At 55.6% G+C, this 23,457-nt stretch overlaps 1 protein-coding gene across 3 annotated transcripts in view; it reads left to right on the top strand.

Moving 5' to 3' along the window:
* Positions 1-23,457, top strand: part of SND1 (staphylococcal nuclease and tudor domain containing 1) — a 355,633-nt gene that overhangs the window by 250,434 nt on the left and 81,742 nt on the right. For all 3 annotated transcript variants that reach the window (XM_084808775.1, XM_084808776.1, XM_084808777.1), the window contains one exon: positions 3,189-3,298. In XM_084808775.1, coding sequence (XP_084664901.1) covers positions 3,189-3,298 — 110 coding nt within the window. The remainder of the gene's footprint in view (positions 1-3,188; positions 3,299-23,457) is intronic.

Below are 23,457 nucleotides of genomic sequence, written 5' to 3' on the forward strand. Positions count from 1 at the left end.
GGGCTGCCTCAACAGCCCCACCATTGATGGGCTGCCGGTCCCTGGATCGAGGGCAGTTTTGCTCTCCAGGCACATTGTGTTGAACCTGGGAAGCCGGGGGGCTTGGGATCCTTGCCCATTGGGGAGAGCTTTGTGTGTGTGTCAGGGGGGGAGGATCTGGCTTGGCCACTCCTGTAGCTGCTGGGAGCCAGCCCTGTGCCTCAGCTGGCAGCCAGTTGCAGCTCTCCTTGTCCGCAGCAAGCTTGGGTTGTTTTTGTGATGCTACCGTCTTCCTCTACAAACCTTGGAAGAGCAGAACTTGACCTGCCTCTGAGCCTGTGATAACGCGGCAGAATTCACACTTAACAGGCTGTGTCTGGCCAGTCATTGGCAAAAGCAGCTGTTACGGGAAATAAGCCAGCATAATCTGGGCCTCTGCTTCTTATCATTCTTGATCGTGTCTGGAGCTGTAGTTGTCAGGAGCGCCCTAGCTGCCTCTTGCAGTCCCCTCCAATAGCCAACTCAGGACACAGACGACAAGGATTCTTTCCAAGGCTTTATTCCTTTATTCCTTTATGGCTCTTTCAGATACTAATCACTAGTGACTAAGCAAGGAACAGCACTGGGGAAAGATAGCAGAGTAGCCTAAGCTCCAGGTAAGGCAGTTGGTCCCCGTCTGAAGGGGAACCATGGGAAGACTCTGAACTTATGGGTTATGGAGGGATCCTCCCTCTTTCCCTTGGGTCCTCGGGACGCGACCATTGTTTGAGCGCCAAACAAGTGGAACGCCTCCTTTCGGCGCCCCCCATCTGTCGTCGCTCCCTGCGTCTGCGCCGAGCGTCCAGCAAGCCCCCCTCCAGCGCTCTCCCACTGCCAGGGTCACTATCTATCCCAGGAATGCCGGCAGGAGGAATCTCTGCAGGCTGCTGTGCTTGTGAGAGATGAGCGAGCTCCTCTCCCACGGATTGCTGTTCCTTCTCAGAATCAGAACTGCTCTGGGGCTCTATGGGCTCAGTTTCCACCCTGACAGTAGTGAGCTCTTCTGTCATATGGGGAGCCTGATGCGAAAACAGCAGCAGCTCTGCCCCCCGCATAACCTGTTTGTAACCTTTGACCTTCCCTGCCTGGCCTGGCCTTTGGGCATCTCTGGAGCATCCTTGTCAATATGCGTGGGAAGGGATGATTTGGAACCCAGAGGCTTTGTGTGTGGAGGGGGGGAGAGCCTAGGTGAGGAGGAGCCCAGGGCTCTGGACAGCCTGGCAGATCAGGCTGGATGAGGCCAGTTGGCTTCGCCTCATGGGGCAGGGCCACGTGGTGGCCAATGGCAAGCCCAGCCAGAAACTCTGCCCCAAAGTCTGCAAGTGGGAGCTTGGTGCCCCCAAGCCAGGATTCGAAGGAGGCCGCCTGGGCCTGGGCAGAGGTGCCGCCTCCTTTCCTCTGCGGCTGCCGCCTCTGCCGTCTCGGCATTCTGCCCAGCTCTCCCCTCCTGGACAGGCCTGACTTGGCCAAGGTCTTCCGAGGGCTGGCTCCTTGCTGCCTGTTAGTTTCCCCCTGCAGCGGCTGTGGCTTTCGCTCCGTCAACTTCTGGACCCCCGGCCTGCCAAGCGTGGCCTCCGTGGCGAAGTGTCCCAGAGGGGGCAGGGGTGATGCTGCCCTTGACCAGTGATGCAGCAGCTGCTGGCATGAAGCGCCTGCGTGGGCTCCGCTGCCCGCCTTTTGTGAGGCAGCCTCCCCTTCTCCTTGTGGAAGCGCGCTCAGGCCCAGGCCGGCAGTCGCTCTTCCCGCTTCAGTGCTCCCTCCCTTGTTCCAGCAAGACCAGCTCCCCGCCACCTCAGCCCCCCCCCCCGCCCCGTGGCTGGCCCGGCCCTCGCCTGATCAGCACACAGGGGAGCCGCTGCTGTGCTCGCTGCTTGAGAGGGATTGAGAGGGCTATTTCGAGCACCCCGCGGGGAAGGCGCTGCCCGCGCAGTTGAGGTCGCCCCACGCTGCGCCGTGTGCACGGCACTGTATGCTCTTCAGCCGGCAAAACTGGCTGCTGGGGTCACTCCCAGGCCGGGGGGAGGAGGGGGAGGCCTGTGTGCTAGGGCCGTCCCAGAGCAGAGCCCTCTGACCTTCTGCGGTGGCTGCTCCGATCCATCCTGGAGGGAAGTGGCCGACCAGGAAAGAGATCGTAGGGTGGTGGCGGGCAGCTCAAGGAAGATGTCAGCCCAGCGTGTGGCTCCTGTAAAAAAGGCAAACTCCACATTAGGCGTAATTAGAAAGGGGATCGAGAATAAAACTGCCAGCATCATACTGCCCCTGTACAAATCTACGGTGCGACCACACTTGGAATGCTGTGGACAGTTCTGGTCAGTGCACCTCAAGAAAGATATTGTGGAGCTGGAACAAGGGCAGAAAAGGGCACCTAAAATGATCCAGGGGCTGGCGCATCTCCCCTGTGAGAGAAGGTTACAGCAGCTGGGCTTGCTTAGCTTGGAAAAAAGGAGGGTCGGGGAGACATGACAGAGGTCTGCACAACTGTGCATGGTGCAGAGAATGGAATGGGGTCCTCCCGTGAAGCTGACGGGGGGGGGGAGATTCCGGACAGAGGAACAGGATTCCTTCTTCACACAGCGCAGAGTGAAGCTATGGGATTTGCTACCACAGGATGTAGCGATGGCCACCAGTCTGGATGGCTTCAAAAGGGGCGGGGGACAAATACCTGGGGGAAAAGGGTATCAACGGCCACTAGTCTTGATGGCTCTGTGCTACCCCCGGTACCAGAGGCAGTGAGCCTATGTCCACCAGTTGCCGGGGAACATGGGTGGGAGGGTGCTGTTGTGCTCGTGCCCTGCTCGCAGGTCCCTGGTCGACAGCTGGTTGGCCCCTGTGTGAACAGAATGCTGGACTAGATGGACCTTGGGTCTGCTCCAGCAGGGCTCTTACGTCCTTATGGAGCAAGGAAACCCCTGTTTGCCAGTAGGGCAGCCTCCAGGGCTCACACCTGCCCAAGGGCGCTCCAGCCAGCGGGAAATGTCCCCTCCCCTTCCAGGTAGCTCCTGTTCTGTGTCTGCTTTGGAGGCCGTTTTGCTGCCTCCAGGAGGCCTTGTTTTCTGGATGTCTTTAACCACTTTGGGCATTGTTGCAAAATCAGAGTGGAAGTTGATGGATAAACGAAGTTGATGGTCCCATTTCACTGAGGCCTGCCTCTCTCTCCCCCCCCCCCCCAGGCATTGAGTGCCCCCGAGGAGCGCGGAACCTGCCAGGCCTGGTCCAGGAGGGGGAGCCGTTCAGCGAGGAGGCGGCGCTCTTCACCAAGGAGCTGGTGCTGCAGCGAGAGGTAGGCGGGGCTCTGCGTGTGCGTGCGTGTGTGCCTCCCTGGGGCTCTGGCCCTCTCTCCCCAGCCTAGCTGCTGCCGCCGCCACCGCCACCACTGGCGGCAGCCTCCTACAGCGCTGGGCCCACCTGGCCAGTGCCTGTGCTGTGGGATGGCCAGAAGGGGCTTCAGTCGAGAGGGTCCTGCCCTGTCCCTGGGCCAGGATGCGCCCGTGCAAGCCCCTTCACGACTTCCCTGCCTGGCCTTGACCGACAGTGGGCCGGGATTGCAGGGGCCGGCTTCGGCTCCCACCTGGACCTGGACCGTGGCTCTTGGCCCAGTTCTGCATTCCCCAGGCCAGGCCTGGCAGGTGGGACAGCCTCGGAAGGGACGCCTGTCTCACTCCCGGGGCCCTCGGGGCTCTTGGTCGCACGCCATAGCAGGCGTGCTGGCGGTGGGCTGAGGAGCACCGTGTGGCCCTGGGCGTTCTGGAGAAGGCCCGCCCCCACTTTGCGGTGCTGCCCCGCCCCGCCCCGCCCTCAGGGCCTGCAGTGGACAGGCCTTTGCCAGAGAGGGCCTGGCCCGACGCTTGGCCTTGTCTTGCTGCTGGCTGGCTGGGAAGAGCCACTTGGGCTCCATGGGCAGGGAGATGAGGCCGCTGCCGCTGTGCTCCACCCCCAGGGCGCCAGAATGCCCCCACCTCGGGCTTGGCATGGAGGCTGCGTGCTGGCCGCGTGGCAGAGGGGCTGCCCCACCCCCAGCCGGGAGCTGCCCATAGCCAGATTTGCCCTGCCATTCAGTCGCTGAGAGAGACCCACAGGGGAGACTGAGCCCCAGGGATTCAGCACCATCCAAAGCAAAGGCGAGGCTGCTGTGCGTGTGTGTGTGCGTTGGGGGGAGGGGGATCCAAGACTGGAGATGGGGGGGTATGAATATGAGCATGCAAGGAAGATCTATAGGAGCAGAGAATCGTCGTCTTGTTGTGGTGGGAACTGGCTTCCTCCGATCATGTGGAAATGCATGTCTGAAGCTGCCCCCTTCGGGGAGTGGGGATGCCCACGAGGGGGCTGGACGGTGCCTGTGTGTGTTGCTGCGCCCAGACTGAGGCAGGGCGGGGCCTCCCCTCCTCCCTCAGAGCACAGGCATTTCCCCTGCGTGTGGATTTTGTGGGCTTGGAACATTTTGCTCCCAGCTTCGAGGGGTGAATACTTATGAATCACTTTCCCATTCCTGCCCTTTGTTGCCCTTCTTGATGCTGAGCCGGAAATTGACTTCAGAGCAGGAAGACGGAAGGGCCGCCGGTTGTGCTTACTGCTGGCCCAGATTCTTGGGACTTTGCGCGATGCTCCTCCCTGCAGTCAAGTGCACCCCCCCACTGCCCAGCCGCTTTGGACAGGCTGGCATTTCTCAGCCATCACTCACTGTCAGGTTCCTCACTGACCCTGGATGCTAGGCCAGGCGTTCTTTCCCAGTGGAAATGTCTCTCTCGTGGGGGCATTTGCTACGGGGGGCGGGGAGCTCTCCTTGTCCACCTCGCTCCATGCCCCATCCTGGTGCACAGCACCACAGCCACTGTGCCCTGCTGGGAACGTGGGCATCTGGTTGCTGCTGGCTGGCACAGTCCCAGAGTCTCCCACAAGTTGCCCAAGGGGATGCTCTGTGCGGCTCTCGTGGGGGATTGGCCAGGCTGCCGCTGCCTCCTTTCCTGCCCCACCCCGGTTGTGACTCCATTGTGACTCATGGGCATGCTGGCTGGCTTGAGCCCCAGTACCAGCCTTTCAGTCACTGAGCCCCTGGCCAGGGTTGGCTCCTAACAAGGGGGCCACGGCCAAGGCAGCGTGGACAGGTCTCTCTCTGTCAGAATGACAGGCACTCTGTAGAGCCCCCTAGGCGTGCGCCGTGACTTTGCATGTTCCAGGGACAGCAGGTGGCGGCGGTCGCTGCAGGGCTGCTGGCTGCCACTCCCCCCAGTCAAAGATGAGAACAACTGGGCTGCTTAGGGGGCAGTGGAGGGGGGAATCTCCCAGAGCCCTGCCGTGCGAGAGCGATCCTTCCTTGCTGTTGGACCCCACAGCTTCCCTTCCCTTCCTTCCAGCTCAGGCAGATTGCTGCCCCCTACAGCAGGGACAAGGAGGCAGAGTTGCACTGGTGTCCTCAGTTCCGCACCTGGGGGAGGCAGAGAGAGGGGTTTGGGACTGCCCCCTGGGGATTTGGGGCTGCAGAGCTGTCTGTTGGTGGAGCCAAGCCACAGGGGCCACTTTGCCAGTGGGGGGACAAAAGCGAGAGTGAGTAACGGGAGGGGGTTGGGTGCTAGCAGGGGCCCAGAGGCGGGTCCTGATTAATATTCCACACCGGGGGGTGGGGGGAGCGTCCCATTGGGCTGATGCAGTTGCATCACAGGCCCAGTGCAGGAATGCTTCTCTTCCCCTGCCTTGCGTGCGCCCCCTTTTCAGGCTGAGATCGCTTCCTGCAAGGCTTGGTTCCCGTGGCGAAGCACACGGTGGCACCTTTCCAGCAGGCGTAACGTGCTGTCGAGGGCTCCTTGGAGGCCTCTCTCAGTCTAATCCAGTAGCTAAGTCCAGACACAGACAAAGGGATTCCTTTCAAAGCTTTATTCTTCTTTTACAACTTAACAACTATACCGTTTGCAACTAGATCTGAGCAGCACAGTACCTATGCCCTAAGTTGGAACAGTTGGTCCCCGTTTGAAAGGGAGTTACTGGCAGACCCCTGAACTTAAGGACTAGGGAGAGTCCCTCCCCTTTTCCCTTGGACCCTCGGGGCGCAGCCGTTGTTTGCGCGCCAACCTGGCACTTCGCCTCCTTTCCGCGCCCTCCATCTGGCGCCGCTCTCTGCGTCTGCGTCGCGCATCCACCAAGTCTGCTATCTGTGCTTGGTCACTCCCTGGACTGCTAACTAAACTAGGAATGCTGGTGGGAGGAATCTCCGTCAGCTGTTGGTCCTGGGAAAGAGGAGCGTGCTCCTCTCCCAGGAGCGAATGCTATTCCTCAGAATCAGAACTACTCTGGGATTCTATGGGCTCAGTGTCCACCCTGACACGTGCATCCTTCATGCTTTGCCTGTCGGAGGGACCCTGTGCTCTTTGCAGCCTTCCTGCTGGCCCTGCCCGTTCACCTGCTGACGGCCAGGTGGTGCTATGACCCAGGTGCAGCTGGGTCCCCTCAACCCAGGCAGGGCCTATCCAGCAGCTTGGGGGGTTCTAGGGTGCCCAGGTGTGTGGCGAGGGTGAGGCTTTTCTTGTGGCCACCTGAATGAGCTGAGCAGGCCCCGAGGGGGAGGCAGGCCCCCACACCTTCCCATGCCTTGGATTGCTTGTATGCCAAGTATGACGGGAGATGGAGGGGTGGCTGTGGAGAGCCCCACCCCGCAGGCTTTGCACTGTGTGTGACCGCAAGAATGGCAGTGAGCATCTGGAGACCGAGGCACCTGCTGAGGGGGCAAGCCCAGGTATGTTCGCCTGGCTCCATGACTATTTGCTGGTTTGATCTTGAGCTGCAGAATGGCCAAGCGGGGCTCCCGTGGCGAGGAAGAAGGCCTGGCTGGGAGCCTTTGGCATAGGCCAGGCTCTGCCCAAAGCGGCGGCGGTCGCCTGCCTGCCCCCATGTGCTGACGAGCGGTTCAGTCGGCCAGTTTAATCCACTCGGTCCATTTCTGTGCTGCTCTCCTGCAGTGCCGAGTCTGTGCCCGAAGCAGCTCACAGTAAACATCAACTTATCCAATGCATCCCATTTGAAAAAAGCTTTCTACCAAACCTGTCAACAAATTCAAATAGAATTCCGTGCACATAGGATGCATTTTGCAGCTCAGTAGTCTGGACTAACACAAGACACAGGCGCAGCATCAAGCGCAACTGTGCACGAGTCTCCGCCCGCCAGGCACCACAGCGGGGGGGCCCTTCTCCCTGGGCTCGGTGGTTTTCAACTGGCACCCTCGTTTCTCCTCCAGGGGAGGCTGGCAGCAGCCAAAGGGAAGCGTGGGGGGGAGGCGGGGGGACTGTGGGGACAGTGGTGCCCAGTCCTCCTCCAGCCCCCCAGGGGTGTCAGCTGCTTGCGCGAGTCGGTCTGCACCATCACTGGTGCATTGGAGGGATCTGTGGGATTCAGCACAACCTTTGGCCTTGTAAATGTGGGACTGGGAGGTGGGCGTGCAGTCGTGTTAGGGGAGATAAGCAAGCCGATCACATTCAGAATCATTTTTATTTGGTTGTTGTCCAGCTGGAAAGTAGAATCTGCCACGATCAGCATTGGTTTTGGCGCTGTTGGACATCTGGAATGGTTCAGATGAAAAATTCTAAGGTGTATAAAATGTGCAGATGTGACCAAATTGGGAGGAATTGCAAACGCTTCTGAGAACTGGCTAAATTTTTTAGCTAAGTGCATGTGCAAATTGTTCAGCCCTGCTTGGCTTTCCCCAGAGAACAGCAACCCCTGTCCCTGTTGAACCCTCCCTGGGGAAAGACCACGGAGCAGTTGCTTCCGTGCAGTCCGTGGGTCAGGCAGCCCTGTCACCTGCACTCTCGCCCAGCCCCGCCAGCCAGCCGGCGTGAAGTCCACAGGGGGAAACTAATGAATGGGACCATCTGAGAGAGGAGGGGAATGGGAGGGAGGCCAGAGGGAGGCACGGACGAGAGAGTGGGCAGTTGCCAGGCTGGGGGAGGCTCCCCTTTCCGAGGAGGCGCTGAGTGGGCGCGCAACGCCAGAGGGCGGGGTGGGGCGCTGTCATAGCTACGCAGGCGGGTCCCACGCAGGACTCTCATTCTCAGCCCTGTGCCTCATGTGCCCTTTCCCAGTGCCCTTTCCCAGCCCCTTCCCGCCTGCATCCCACTCCTCGTCCGAGCGCAGCAGGGACTGCCAGGGCCTCCCCCAGCCCAGCCCGCCATAGGCTGTCTTGGGTGGCTCTCTCAGTCCATTGCCCCTTTTCCCTCTGGTCCTACATCTTTGCGAAGGTCCCACTCGGGGTGGAACTCTGGGAACTGTGGGGCAGGCTGGGGGTGGAGAAGTGGGCTTGCCTCGGAGGGAGGAGGCGCTGCTTGTTCATCCCCGGGGCACGCTCGGCCTCCCTGCCTGTCATCGCACTGCAGCAGTTGGCAGGCCGTGAGCGGCGCTGCTGTGAAGCAGTCGGCACACGCCTGGCACGGCCTGCCTGCCCTAGGGCTGGAGTGGGGGGCCGCAACTGTGTGACCCCGCCGCCACCATCAGCGCTAATCCCTCTTCCTGCATTTGTTGGTTGCCCGTGGCTGTCACAGCAGCCGCCAGTTGGTGGCCCTGCCCAGCTCCGCCTTCAGTGGCCTGGGAAAGGCTTCCCGGGGGTGGGGGCGGTCTGCAGTCCCCCCGCCTGCCTTCTGGCCCCGCCGCCCGCTGACGCTGAGCCGGTGTTTAATGGTGATGAATGTGCCGGCCGCCTGGGAGTTGCCCGCAATAAATTTCCGTCCGCAGTTGCCGTCTCGCTGCGCAAGCCTCAGAAGTGCTGCCTCTGAAGGAGGACAGCCGCTTCTCATGAGGAAATGCGACCAACAGTCCATTATGGCTGACGGGGCGGGGGTCTGGCTAGGGAGCCCTTCCAGAGCCTGGTGCTAAGTGGTGATTTCAGAACAGGGTCAGCGCTGCATTCTTAGTCGGGGCTCGAGGACGTCAGGGCCAAGCGCGCATTGCACAGTTGCGCTGCTCCCCCACCCCCCCGCCCACGAAGGCGGCTGAGCTCCGAGGGCTGGGCTCTGATCCCTCAGCAGCTTAACGCACCACAGAATTCCCCTCTGCCTTTTCCTCTCCAAGGCCCAGGGCACCTTTCAACGTCGTCTTGTAATAATCTCAGCACTTCAGCCCGTGCCAGGTCAGCAGCTTTGCAGCTCTTTTGCTAACTGCTAGGTCTTCCAGGAATCGGGCTGGAAAGCTGCTTTTTCCGTTGGATTATTTATTGTCAGTTAAATTTAGGGCCAGGCTCCCCATATGATGCTCAGCTGGCGCTTCCACAGGAGCAGAAGAAGCCGCCTTCTGTCGAGGCATCCTGTGGGCCCATCCAGCCCAGTCGTGTCCCCACTGACGGGAGCATCTTCCTACCCCGGGGATGCTGCTGGGGACCAAGCCGGGGGTGGGGGAGGCTTCTGCCTACAGAGCTTGCACTCTGCCACTGAGCCACAGCCCCTCCCCAGGCGGGGGGTTCGGGGTGCGCCCCCCAGTTGCGGATGCTCAGCCGCCACCTCTTCTTTCCTCCCCCCTCCCCCGGTCTCTTTGGACGAGTTGGTCGGGGTTGGGGACGGATACTCAGCCATGTATTTATTTCAAATTATTTGTATCCCAAGTAATAAAAGTGGCTTGCATAGTAATTAAAAACAGATATAATCCTAAAAATATACCAGGTGAGGCCCCAGCAGCACTGCAGCTACTGTGAAGCAGTTTGTTAAAATAGCAGAAATCAAATATAAAATGCCTGCTGGAATATGAACATTTTCAGCAACCATCTGAAGGTGGGAAGGGAAGGAGCTTGTCTCTGGATGTCCCCAGAGAGAGATTTCCGCAACTGTGGTGCCACCGCTGAGAAGTGCCCACTAACAAGATGCCCGCTGAAGGTGGGACGGAGGGAAGGAGCTCGTGATATCTCCTGGTCCTGGGATGAGCACAGCAAAGTGAGCCTCCATTTGTGCAGCAGCTTGGCCGCTGTGCCTACTGGGCATGTACACGAGCCCATAAGAGCCATAGACAGAGCATCTCTAGGATGCAGCCAGTCACCAGTGCATTGTGGCCTGCTGCCAAGTTCCCTGCTTTCCTTCTGCTTGTGCTCCAAATGAAGTTGCCTGCCCTGCCCTGCCCTGCCCTGCCCTGCCCTGCCCTGCCCTGCCCTGCCCTGCCCTGCCCTGCCTGTGTTAAAAGATGGGCTTCTGCCTGTCCTGCTTGTGGAGGGAAAGGTGACTCAAGCCCAAGACTCGGGGCGGGGGGAGGAGCAGAGAACAGGTGGGCTTTTTCTGGAGATCAGTTTCAGACAACCTTGTTTTCAGAACAAAGCCTCCAGCAGCTCAGGGGTGAACTTTCGTTCCTTCCATGTTCGGTGGAGTTTCATCCAAGGACAGGCCTCTGTGGCTTTGTGGTCAGGATCTCTGTAGGAAGCTCTGGTGGGATGCCTATAGCAGCTGTGCCCCTGTGTGGGGGCAGGGGAGAGACGGCTTGAGATCAGCATCCCTTGAAATCCAAAGACTCTTGCCCGCTCCGGGATGAGGGGAAGCAGGTGGACGGGGCCCTCTGCCTGCCTGAGCTGCTGGGCTGCACAGACCCCAGTCCAGCCAGTCAGGCAATTATCTTTCCTAGCCTTCGAGCGCCGTGCTGGGAAGGGAGCCTTCGCAGTACTTGTGCTGAGACGGAGGAGTGGGTAGTCCCAAGTCCACCTTGAAGAAACTGGAGGCTTCCCTGGATCCTGGTGAGCTCTGTTGCCCCTTGTCAGGTCTTGAGCACCTGGCCCACAACCAGGGCGACATCAGATCCCTTTCTTGCTTGCTCCCTGGCTCTTCTTCCCTCTATGGGGCTCCAGGGCTGCTTTCTCCTGGGCAGCTGTCACTGCCGCCCTCCCTCCCTCCTCCTTGAAGGTGGGGATGCGAAGGGATGGGCCTGTGCCCCTGTGCCAGGATCCTCTCCTAAGGGCAGGCATCAGTCAGAGGCTCTCCTGTTCAGCAGAGGGCTGCCTGACAGTTTGTACCCTTTCTCTTTGCTTCTGCTTTTCAGGAGCAATGGGCGAGGGGCCACAGGTGAGTTCTGGAGCCCCTGCGTTGCAAGCAGAAGAGGTCCCAGGTTCAATCCTCAGCAGCATCTCCAGGTAGGGCTAGGAAAGAATCCTGCCCAAAATGCTGGAGAGCCACTGCCAGTCTGTGTTGACAGTACTGGGCTGGGTGGACCAAGGCTCTGACTCCATATAAGGCAGCTTCCCAGGTTCCTGTGGCTTGCACTCCTTCCGTTTTGTTTTGCCGCTGCTTTGAAATCTGGCTCTTCGCTGCTGCTGCTGCTGCTGCGTTTGTCTTGTTTTCATTTGTAAGTGTTTTATCCCCATGTGAGCTTCCTTAAATACTACGGTGTGCTTGAATGGTGGCATAAATGTATTTTTAAACAAATCTGGCCTTCCAGCAAGTCTCCCTTCTAGGCAGCCGACGGGGCCAACCACCCCCACCTCCCACCCCATTCAGTGCCTGGAGGAAGACCCCTGGCACAGCCTCTGTAGAACCGGGAGGAAGAGCAAGCTGGAATCCGGGAGGGAGGGAGGGAACTGCCTTTGCTTCAGAGCCCACACTCGGATTCAGCCTCGCTGTTTTGCGTGGGCTGCTCCTGTGTTCTCGGCTGGCTGGTACCAGAACTCGCTTCTGAAGGGACAAGATGGCCTCAGATGCTCCAGACGGTGCTTTAGAAAATTTGGTGCCACCCTGCAGCTGCAAAGGATGAGGCAGCTGCAGGCCCCCTTGTGTTGCCGGGGGCCTGAGAGGGATTGTCTCCAGGTGCCACAGGCAGGCAGACACCTGCGCACTTGCCACTTCAGGTTGTGTCTCACCTCTTGGCCAGAAGTGGTGGCAGGCAGGGGAGGAGTGAGGGTGAAGTCCCCTTCCAGCCCTTTTATGGGGCAAGGGGTCTGCAACAAAAGCCAGCCACAAGAGGCTGCTGCATAGAATCCTAGAATAGTATAGAATCCTAGAATAGTAGGGTTGGAAGGGCCTACAAGGCCATCGAGTCCAACCCCCTGCTCAATGCGGGAATCCAAGTCAGAGCATCCCTGACAGATGGCTGTCCAGCCTCATCTTGAAGGCCTCCAGTGTGGGAGAGCCCACCACCTCCCAGGGTAATTGGTTCCATTGCCATATTGCTCTTACAGTCAGGATGTTTTTCGTGATGTTCAGCCGGAATCTGGCTTCCTGTCACTTGAGCCCATTCTTCCGTGTCCTGCACTCTGGGATGATGGAGAAGAGGTCCTGGAAGAGAGATTCCAGTCTCTCTTAGTAGGGCTTTGTTTCCAGTTCCCTGATCATCTTTGTTGCCCTCCTCTGAGCCCTCTCCAGTTTGTCTGCATTCTTCTCAAAGTGCAGTGCCCAGAACTGGACACAGTACTCCAGATGAGGCCTAACCAGTGCTGAGCAGAGGGGAACTAGTACTTCCCGGGATTTGGAAGCGATGCTTCTATGAATGCAGCCCAAAAGAGCATTTGCCTTTGTTGCAGCCACATCCCATTGTTGGCTCATCTTCAGCTTGTGATCGACAATTCCCAGATCCTTCTCGCTTGTAGTGTGGTCGAGCCACGTATCCCCCATCTTGTAACTGTGCATTTGGTTTCTTTTTCCTAGGTGCAGAACTGGGCATTTATCCCTATGAAATGTCATTCTGTTGTTTTCTGCCCAGCGCTCCAGTCTATCCAGATCACTTTGAATTTTGTTTCTGTCTTCCAAAGTATTAGCTATCCCGCCCAATTTGGTGTCATCTGCAGATTTGATCAGCATTCCCTGCACCTCCTCCTCCAAGTCATTAATAAAAATGTTGAAGAGCACTGGGCCCAGGACTGAGCCCTGCGGTACCCCACTCGTTACCTCTCTCCAGTTTGAGAAGATACCTTTGATAAGCACTGTTTGAGACCGATTCTGTAGCCAACTGAGGATCCACCGGATCGTTGTTTCATCTAGCCCACTTTGAGCTAGTTTGCTCATCAGGATATCATGGGGCACTTTGTCGAAAGCTTTGCTGAAGTCGAGGTATACAATGTCTACAGCATTCCCACGGTCTACAAGGGAAGTGACTTGATCAAAAAATGAGATCAGATTCGTCTGGCAGGATTTGTTCTTGACAAATCCATGTTGGCTTCGAGTAATCACGGCATTGTTTTCAAGGTGCTTCCAGATGGATTGCTTTATCATCTGCTCCAGAATTCTCCCAGGGATTGATGTCAGACTGACTGGTCTGTAGTTCCCAAGCTCCTCTTTTTTACCCTTTTTGAAGACAGGGACAACGTTAGCCCTCCTCCAGTCATCTGGCACTTCCCCTGTCCTACATGATTGCTCAGAGATAATAGACAGCGGTTCTGAGAGTTCTTCTGCCAGTTCCTTTATCACTCTAGGATGCAGTTCATCTGGTCCTAGAGATCTGAACTCATTCAAAGTAATTAGGTGTTCCTTGACCATATGCCTATCGATCTCAAGCTGCAATCCTGCCCCTTCAGCCTGTACTTCGCCTTTGCCAGGGGGTCATAGACCCTCTTTTGGTAGAAGACTGAGCCAAAGTAGGAATTGAGCACCTCTGCCTTTTCTTTGTCGTCTGTTATCGTTTTGCCATCCTTATTTAATAGCTGAGCCACCATTTCTTTCCTCTGCCTTTTACTATGCACGTAGCTGAAGAAAGCCTTTTTGTTGCTTTTAGCATCCCTCGCTAGCCTCAGCTCGTTCTCAGCTTTAGCCTTCCTGATGCCATCCCTGCAATTCTGTGCTACCTGCCTGTACTCTTCCTTTGTTGCTTGACCTTCCCTCCACTTCCTATATGTGTCCTTTTTTTGTTTTCAGGTCATCTCTAAGCTTTTTGTGAAGCCACCTTGGCTTCTTCTGTTGTCTTCCACCTTTTCTTCTGGTTTGAATGGTTTGTGATTGTGCCTTGAGAATTTCCTTTTTTAAAAGCTCCCACCCATCTTGGACTCCTTTTCTCGTTAGCGTCGCTTGCCATGGGACCTATTGATCATTGTTCGGAGTTTATTAAAATCAGTTTTCTAAAATTCAGGGTATGCGTTTGACTACACTCGGCTTTTGCTTCCCTTAGAACCAAGAACTCAAGTACAACATGGTCGCTTTCCCCCAGAGTTCCTGTAACTGCTTCTCTATCCACTAAGTTATCTGTGTTGGTTAGGATCAAGTCAAGGATAGCCGATCCTCTAGTTCCTTCCTCTACTTTCTGTAGGAGGAAGTTGTCCGCCACACAAGTCAGGAATTTCCTGGAGGGGCCATGTTTGCAGAATTTGTCTCCCAAAAAATATCGGGGAAGTTGAAGTCCCCCATTGCTACTACATCATGCTTCCTTGAAACATTGGCTATTTGCTTTTCAAAAGTTTCATCCTCGTCTTCTCCTTGATTGGGTGGCCGGTAGTAGACTCTGACCATCAGGCTCCTTTTATTCTTTGCTCCATTTATTTTGATCCAGATGCTCTCGATGGGGCTACCAAGCTCATCCTCCTGTATTTCTGTGCAGAGATATGTGTTTTTAACTTATGGTGCAACCCCACCTCCCTTTCTGTTCCTCCTGTTCTTTTTCAACAAGTTATATCCTTCAATTGCTGTATTCCAGTCGTGAGAGTCATCCCACCAAGTCTCAGTTATACCTATCAAGTCATAATTTCCCCCCTGTATTAAGAGTTCAAGTTCATTGTTTGTTTCCCATACTCTGGGCATTAGTATGTAGACATCGAAGACCATGTGCTTCATGGTCTGGCTTTCTTCCTACATGTGTCTGGAGGCTGTTATTGGGCGCTATCAGAGCTGTTCTCTCCGTTACAGTGCATGCCTACGTCCATTGTTACCCCCAACTTTACCTCTCCTTTCCCCATCGGATTCAGTTTAAAGCCCTCCTGATGAAGTTCTTCATGCTGTGGCCACACACATCCTTCCCAGCCTTTGTGAGGCGCAACCCGTCCCTTGCCAACGGCCCATCTTCCAGGAAGTATAGCCCGTGGTCCCAGAATCCAAATCTCTCGCGCCGGCACCACCTTCATAGCCAGTCATTCCCCCGGAGTATTTTTCATTCCCTTTGTATCCCTCTTCTGACTACTGGAAGGATGGATGAGAAAATGATCTGGGCCCCAAAGTTCTGGAGTTTCCTCCCCAAAGCTTCAAAGTCTGATGTGATTTCTTTGTAGCTCTGCTTGGCGGTATAATTTGTTCCCACATGGATGAGAAGAAAGGGATACCTGTCAGTGGGCTTTATGAGTGCAGGCAACCCTTCAGTCACGTTTCTAATCCGTCCTCCCAGGACACAGCATACCTGGCGAGTCCACAGGTCTTCATGACATACTTGGATTTCGGTCCCACACAGCAAGGAGTCTCCCACTACTACTACTCTTCAATTCTTCTTGTAGGCCTGGGTTTCATCGCCTCTGCTTGACTGACCTTCAGCCTCTCGCTTGCTCTCAGGTGGGGTCCCCTGTAATTCTTCCTCTGCAGGCTGTCCTCCAGTCATAGAATCATAGAATAGTAGGGTTGGAAGAGACCCACAAGGCCATCGAGTCTTCTGATCATCTTCGCTGCCCTCCTCTGAACCCTCTGCAGTTTGTCTGCATCCTTCTTAAAATGTGGTGCCCAGAACTGGACACAGTACTCCAGATGAGGCCTAACCAGTCTCATCCTCAAGTACCTGGAAACGGTTCCACAGCTCCACTGCTTCCACTGGTGCTGAGTGGCATCTAGTTCTTCTTCTCCTAACTGTCACCCTTTTCCAAGGAGTATCCTCTACTCCATTTTTCTTCTCGTCAGCATTTCCCACTTCTGCCTCAGCTTGCTGTTGCTCTTCAAGCTTCTGCTCTTCACTTTGCTGCTGTAGTTCCACCATTCTGTCCAAGAACTCTTCGTCTTCTCTTATTCCGTTGAGTGTCGTCACTCGCCGCTCCAGTCCTCTTGCCTTTTCTTCCAGCAGCGTGATCAGCTTGCACTTGTTGCAGGTGTAGGCCATGTTGTTCTCAGGCAAGAAAACAAACATTTCACACACCTTGCAGGTCACCACCACTGGAGAGTCTTGTCCTTCCATAGCCTCTTTTCCTGGAATGAAAAAATATGGAATTTTTTGTGTCTAGCTTTGTGATTGTTCTAGACTAGCCTGTGCCTGCTCCTCTACTCACTAGAAGTTAAGAGCAGAGTCCCACTGGTGTGGAAGTGTGTGTTACAAGAAAAATAATTTAAAAAAAATGTTGGAGGCCTCCCCCTTGACCTCCCCTGGCCAACTCCTGTTTGCTCCCCTGTGCGCTCGCTCTGGTCGCTCGCTCTCTGGGAGCTTGCCTGCTTCTGTAGTCCCTGGACCAGCTGGAGCAGCTTGCTCTGCTCTGCTCTGCTCAGCTGGGAGGCGGGAAACAGACAGTCTGGCTGAGCTTTCCCTCCAGCTCTTTCTCTGCTCAACGTCCCCCCCCCATGCTTTTTTCCTTGTCAGGAAGAAGAAACCAGTCCCAGGAGAGAAAAGCAGCTGGGAGGATTCTGAGTAGAAATATGGAATGCCTGAGGGAAAAGGGTCGAGCAGTTTCCCCCTTCCCACACCCAGAACAGCTGGCCTTCTTTTTTGGAGTGCAGCCTCCTGTTCTGCCTTTTCAAGATGGAGGAAGCAGCGTCTACACTCAGACGTCTACACAAGTAGCGTCTACACTCTTTGCGTTCCCCTTATTTTCGCCGTCTTAGTCTACGTAAATGTTTACGTAGACTAAGACGTGCCAAAATAAGGAACGCAAATGGCGGCACCCACGGGCGCTGCCATTTGCGTACGCGCGTTGTTGTTTTTTTCTTTTAAGTCAGCCGTGATAGGCTACGTTAACATTTACATAGCCTATCATTGCGTTTTTTAAAAATCTAGCCGTGATAGGCTACGTAAATCTTTACGTAGCTTATCACGTTTTTTTGTTTTGTTTTTTACTGGAAATGGTGGCGGTGGCGGCCGGTCAGAAGACCGGCCGCCGCTGCCGCCGCACTGCCGCTGGAGCCGCCGCCGCCAGGAAGATCCGCCTAAGGTAAGTCCCGTCCCGGGGGGGGGGCGGGGGGCAGACTGTTCCGCCACCGATTTTGGGGGGCCGAATGCGCTGGCATTCAGCCTCCCTGAGATTGTGGCGGAATTCTCTGACATCCCTAGGGCCAAGTGACCCGCAGCTGCTGCACATCAGGGGTCATCTGGTCCGGAGGGAGGGGAAGGGGGCATTCCACCCTGGTAAGCCTTAATCTCCAAATACCCAGCTTTCATTTTTTTAAAGGGCGGTCTCCAGCCCTTGCGGAACCCAAGATATGAGGCAAAACCTGCAGCTACTATTCTGTCCGCAAGTTTTGTAAGGAACGGCCTGCTCCCGCCTTTCAGTGTTTTTAGCCAATGAACGAAGTCAGAGCAGCTGTCTGGAGAAGGAACTCCCCGGTTCATTTTTAAGACTGACCGGGGTGGGGCGGGGGGGTCCCTTTCAGGAAGGGATTGTGGCCTCATAGAAGACCATTCAGAAATCCAGGAGCTTCACTTAGCTGGGATGGGGCAGTGGTGTGTCTACCCTAAAACGAAGGTTAGCAGCCGAGACAGGGCGTCGTGGTTTTTCTGGCTCAGGGTTTGTTAATGCCCCATCCCCAGCTTGCATACATTTAAACAATTGCCCTGACGGTGCATGTAGAGAAAGTTCATCATTATTATGCTCATATTACAGGAGGCAGGGCTGTGGCTCAGAAAGTGTGGCTATGCCAGCCCTGCAAAGTAACCCGGTGTTGTTACCACTTTGTGTGTGTGTGAGGGGGGGTAGAGCAGGGTGTGACAACTCTGCGGTGCAGCCCAGTCTTGTCGTCCCTTCTTCTGTTGTGTTGTTTTTTTAAGGAAATGCAGCTGGGACTGAAAAGTGGATTGTAGCAGCGGTGCAAATTCTTAAGAGCTGGAGAGGGGTGTTGGGGTGGTGGGTAGGTGTGCACAGCTTTGAGTGGACCTGCCATTTTTTGTTCTTGCGGGGGCTTGGGTGAGGGTACTCCCCTCTCTCCAGCACAGGCCTTTGAGGTGAGCCATCGCGCCACGCAGTTCCTCGGGAGCGAGTGTTCTCGCGTGTATTGTAGCAATAAGGAGCCCCCTTGAGAAGGCGCCTGAGTCCCTTGTGCGTGGCCCGGAGAGCAGAGCCGGGGGGGTGGCTGCAAGCTGAGCAGGCCACTGCCCCCCATTGGCCCCGCCCCTGGGCCCTGGGCCCTTACGGGGGTGAAGGGAGCCAGGGAGAGGAGTGAGGGTTCCAGCTGTGGGCAGAAAGACCTTGTCCGGACGCCAGGTCTGCCCATTCCCAGCGGCCCGGTCTGCCTATCTTGGTAGACCTGGCACCTGGGCCTTGTTGCTGCTCAGTCCCCAGATCTACCAGAAATGGCAGACTTGTTCTTTGATGCTCTCGGGGCTTCTTCTTTTCTTTTTGTTAAGTCCAACCATACCCAGGTTTGCAGTTCCAGGAAAAAAATATGCAGTCGCAAAAGTACATTACCACAGTTTAGAATTCCAGCCGTGGTAAAGATGTATTGTTCGCTGAAGTAGAAGGTGGCTGATAACAATGTGGAAAGTCACAAGAGTAGTCCGGACTCCCCTTGAACCCTGAGTCCTGACCAGGCATACCCCTTTCTCCTCCCCCTGCCAGAGTCACTCCCTGCAGACTGCACTGCTGCTCTCTACAGAGTGGTCGCCAATGTTCCCAAGGTGAAGGAAAGCATTCTAGGGCGGGTCGTGTGGCGTTGTCGGTGTTATGATAAGGGCAGCAATGCCACAGCACATGCGATGTGATAGCTGCCCTGTGCTTGCGCACAGGTGTCTTTCCTGCATTGAGCAGGGGGTTGGACTCGATGGCCTTGTAGGCCCCTTCCAACCCTACTATTCTATTCTATGATTCTATGATTCTTCTCCTGTTCTTAGTTCGCTCATTTTTATATATCCCTCGCTCCAAATTGAGTGGAGTTGGTGTTCGCGATGCTTCTTGTATGGAGTGCAATCGTAACCCCCTCCGCCATTACTGCTGTCAAGTTCCAGGATCTTCAACTTCTCTGTGAAGGCTTCCAAATGTTACGGGATGTGATGCTAAGCAACGTGGTGCACACGCAAGGGAAACGCGCGGGTCTGTTGTAGCTGGGCGTATTTCGTGTGCAAGTGGCAGTCACACGTGCTGTGTCGCCCCCCCGGAAGACCCCTGTGTTCTCCGTGGAAGAGAGCTGCTGGCTCGCACCGTCCCGCTCCCCTCCCTCAGCAGCTGCTCCAGCACCCACGGGAGCCGCTGCGGCAGAATGAGACGCTGGGGCCGGAGGGCACTGCTTCTGACCTGCTGTAGCAGCTGAGCTGCTGGGCTTCTTCTCCTTTGCGGCAGCCAGTCCGGAGCCGTCCCGGGCCCACCAGTTCCCTGGCGTGTGTCTGTGCTCCCCCAGCCCTTGCCTGCAATTTGTACAGCAGCGCTGGGAGGTGTTGGTGGTTCAATAGCAATTCACCCTTTTCCCTTTATTGATCAGAGGGCCTGTGAGAAAAATAATGGGCAGTGCCTGGTTGTTGGCCATAAAACATTTGGTGGCCATTGTGTGTGCTAGGGAAGAGGAGTGGGGGGTCTTCCCAAGTCCTCCCCAGCCCCCATTGCATGCTCGACTGGAATGGATGCTGCGATGCCCTCGGTTACGACGGAGGTTCCAGACGACGCTCTTGCCCGCTCGTTGTGCTTTCTCAGCTGGTGGCGAACCTCGGCGTGGCCGTGAGGCGTCGGGGATCCGCTTCACGCCTCATTGTTGCTCTGTATTCCTGGCTGTCCTGCCGCTGTTATCGGCTGTCCGCGCTCTCGGATCCCTTTCAGAGGACTGGAATTTTGTGGGTCAGCTGCATGCGGGGGTCAAGACCCAGCCCCCCTCCCCCATTCCCAGGGATTGCCGGGATTTAAACCTGCCCGCCATGGTGATGTATCACTGAGGAGCATCAATGCCGGGGGGGGGGGGGGCGTATCTTGGAAAATCTGGCACAGACAATGCCAGCCTCTCTCCCCCTCCTCCACATCTCCCCTGTTTTGGCCTCTCCCATCAGCTACTTGGCTCAAGTAACTTCCCTCCTCCAGGAGTAGCTGGGACAGGGCGAGGTGGGGGGGTGCTTTAGAGCACCAACTAGTCAAAGGAAGTGGGCTGCCTTGATTTCCGGGGCGGGGGGTGCAGACTGAGCAGCTTTTGTTCCAGGTAGCTGCCGTGGGGCTCAATGTGTGGGGGCAGAGGAGCAGAGGCATCCCCTCTCCGTCCTGCTCGGAGCTGCATGTGGTCCCACTCTGGCTGGGCCCACTCTGACCGCATTGCCCCAGCCCTCGCCATCAGAATGAATGCTCCAGTTGGTTCCCCGAGGCAGCTGCCGAGTCCAGGGCATGTGGTTTTCAAAGAATCCGCGAATACTTTGGCCAAAGCCTGGGGAAAAGATGTGGGGATGGGGAGATGTGGAGAAAGAGAATGGCTTGTGTGAGAGGGGAGGGGCAATACTTTGGGAGAGGCTCTGGCCCACGGGTAGGACAGGAAGATGGATAAGGCAGCCCCAGATGTTGAAGTTCATCAAGGCACTTACGAGCTTTTCCTAAGCTCCTCCCCCCCCCCCCCGCCATCAATGTTGAAGGGGTTTAGTCCTGGGGAGAGGCAAACAACGGATTTCTCAATGCCCTCCTGGGGATGTGCTGGGTGGGGACTTCGCCTCCTGGGCAAGGGTGCCGCGGGCAGCCAGATGCTGATTTTGGGGGTGGGGGGAGGCAGCGCCAAGAGGCAGTCAGCAGCCAGCCTCCTTGCATCGCAGTGCCTCTTTGCTCTGGCCTGTTGTGCCAGTGTGCAGTAGCCTTGGGCTGAGGAGCTGCCTGGTTGAATTTGGAGAAGGAGCTGCGGGATGGTGTCTGAGCGGCCACATTAGGCTGACTCGTCCCACCCCAGGAGCAGCCTGTTCTCCTGGAAGCCTGTGCCAAGAACGGCAGGCCTGGCGCAGCCGGCCGCGCAAAGAGGTGCCAGCTCGGCCGTGCAGGCTCCGGCCACCTGCCCTCCCCGGGCGAGGCGGTGTCTGTCCAGGCAGCAGGGGGTGGCTCTGGGCCAGGAGGGAGGGGCTGGGCTTCCCCTCGCAGCCCCACTGCTCCCCTCCCCTCGGGAGGGGTCATGATCACCGCTGAAGGTCTGAGACGGCCATTGCCGGTTCTCATGGCCTTTGCAGAAGACTGTTTGCAGGGAGGAGGTGAGGGTCCGCCTGGCACGGTATCTTGGCTGGCACGCCCATAGAACACCAGTGAGACTGACTGGCGGGGAGGAGGCTGGCTTGCTCCATCTCCCCCTCCACCTCAGTCTCCTAGACCTGTAGCGCTGTGAGAGGTGCGGGCGTCCTCTCCCGAGCCCTCTGGATGAGCAGGGCTGACCCGTCAGCGCCGCATATTGTGTGGGGACCAGCAGAGGGCAAGGGAGGAAGGCAGGGCCTGCAGTGGCCAAAGGGCATCGGTCCCACCACTCTCCAGATGGGGTTGGGCACAGGAGGGTTCCTCTGTTGCCTAGGGTGGGTGATTTGGCAGCCTATAGGCAGGTGTGCCCGCCAAGCACCTCCATCTCACTGCCGCCGCACCCGCCCCACACCCACATGCCCTGTATCACTCATGAGGAACGGGGAGCTGTGCTCAAATGAGTGAGGAAAGGGCTGGGGCTTCTCTCTCTGGCTGGTAATGGCACAGCCGTGCCTGCGGCACATGCTCCACAACAGCGGAATCCTTACTGTGTGCTGGTCCCAGTATTACCCTGGGACCTGGGACCTGTGAAGAAGTCAGATGGTGCTGCAGAAGACACTTCCAGCCCTCAGCCAATTTCTGCAAACTAAGGGCTTGCAGTGACCAGCATTGTACACAGTATCCCAAGTGAAGCTGTGCCACAGATTTGTGTGATGATATGGTCCATGGGGTCACGAAGAGTTGGACACGACTGAACGACAAATTTCAGTATTGGCAACTATATTTTCAATTCCTTTCCTAATGATCCCCAACATGGAATTAGTCCTTTTTATACCAGCCGCACGCTGGGTCATCTTTTTCACTAAGCTTTCACCACAACCCCAAGATCCCCTTCCTGGTCAGTTATTGTCAGCTCAGTCCCCTTCTGTGCATATGCAAAGTTAGGATTTTTTGCCTCACTTTGCTCTTGCTTACATGGAACAGCACTTCCCATTTTGATGCCCGTTCCCCCAGATTGGAGAGATCCTTTCGGAGCTCTTTGCAATCCCTTTTTATTCTAAATAATGTGTCGTCAGCAAACTTGGCCTCTTTACTAGCTAGTTTACTAGCAAACCCCTAGCTTCAGATCATTTATGAACAAGTTTAAGAATGCTGATCCTAATACATATCCTTGAGGGAACTCACCGTTTGCATCCCTCCATTGTGAGAACTGTCTGTTTATTCCTACTTTCTGTTTAACCAGCTACTGATCCATAAGAGAGGACCTCTCCTCTTATCCCATGACCATTAAGTTTACTTATGAACCTTTGATGTGGGATTTTGTCAAAAGCTTTTTGAAAGTCCAGCTATGTAGTATTTACCAGATCACCCCTATCCACATGCTAGTTGACACTCCCAAGTAACTTCTAAAGGGTTAGTGAGACCTTTGCAGGTTCTTGGTTCTCCTTCAGCAAGACTTGTTCTTATGTGTGCTTGATAATTTTATCTTTCATAATGCTTTCCACCAACGTTCCTGAAACAGACATCAAACTAACCAGCCTGGGTCCCTTCTTGCAAATTTGCGTTCTACTGGCTGCTTTCCAGTCCTCTGGTACAGAGATCAATCTTAGGGACATGTTACATGTTTTTGTTAGATATCAGCCATTTCACATTTTACTTCTTTAAGAACTTTCAGATGGATACCATCTGGACCCAATGACTTGTTAATGTTTAATTTGTCAATAAGGTCTAGAACTTCATCTCTTGTCACCAACATTTGTCTCGGTTCCTCAGACCTCCCTTCCTGAAAACAACAGTTCAGGCACACGTACCTGCACTACATCTTTCACAGGGAAGAGTGACACAAACTCCTTTGCAAACTCGTTTGGCACACCTTTAACTCCTTTGCCATCCACTGGTCAACCTCTTCCTTAGCTGGTTTCCTACTTCTGATGTATTTAAATATTTTTTAAAAAAATGTTACACGTAATGTTTTAGCAATATGATGTTCAAATTCTTTTGTTTTTCCTTTTTTCTTTGTCCTCTTTCTCATCCCTTATTGTCTGCTTGCATTTCTTTGGCCAAAAATTTGTGCTTCTTTTCATTTTCCTCATTTGGGCAAGCCTTCAATCTTCTGAAGGAAGCCATCTTGACTCTTAATAGCTTCCTTGACACTGCCCATTAGCTGTTCTGATTATCTCTTCGGCTTAGTGATACCTTTCCTGACCTGTGGTACGCATACATTCTAGCCGAGTTTTGTTTTTGTTTTTTTGCTGTCGTTTTGAATAACCCCCAAGCTCTCTGGAGAGATT

The sequence above is a fragment of the Heloderma suspectum genome, chromosome 7 (genome assembly GCF_057233095.1).
Source record: "Heloderma suspectum isolate Gila_16-S chromosome 7, 16-S_ref, whole genome shotgun sequence".
NCBI lineage: Eukaryota > Metazoa > Chordata > Lepidosauria > Squamata > Helodermatidae > Heloderma > Heloderma suspectum.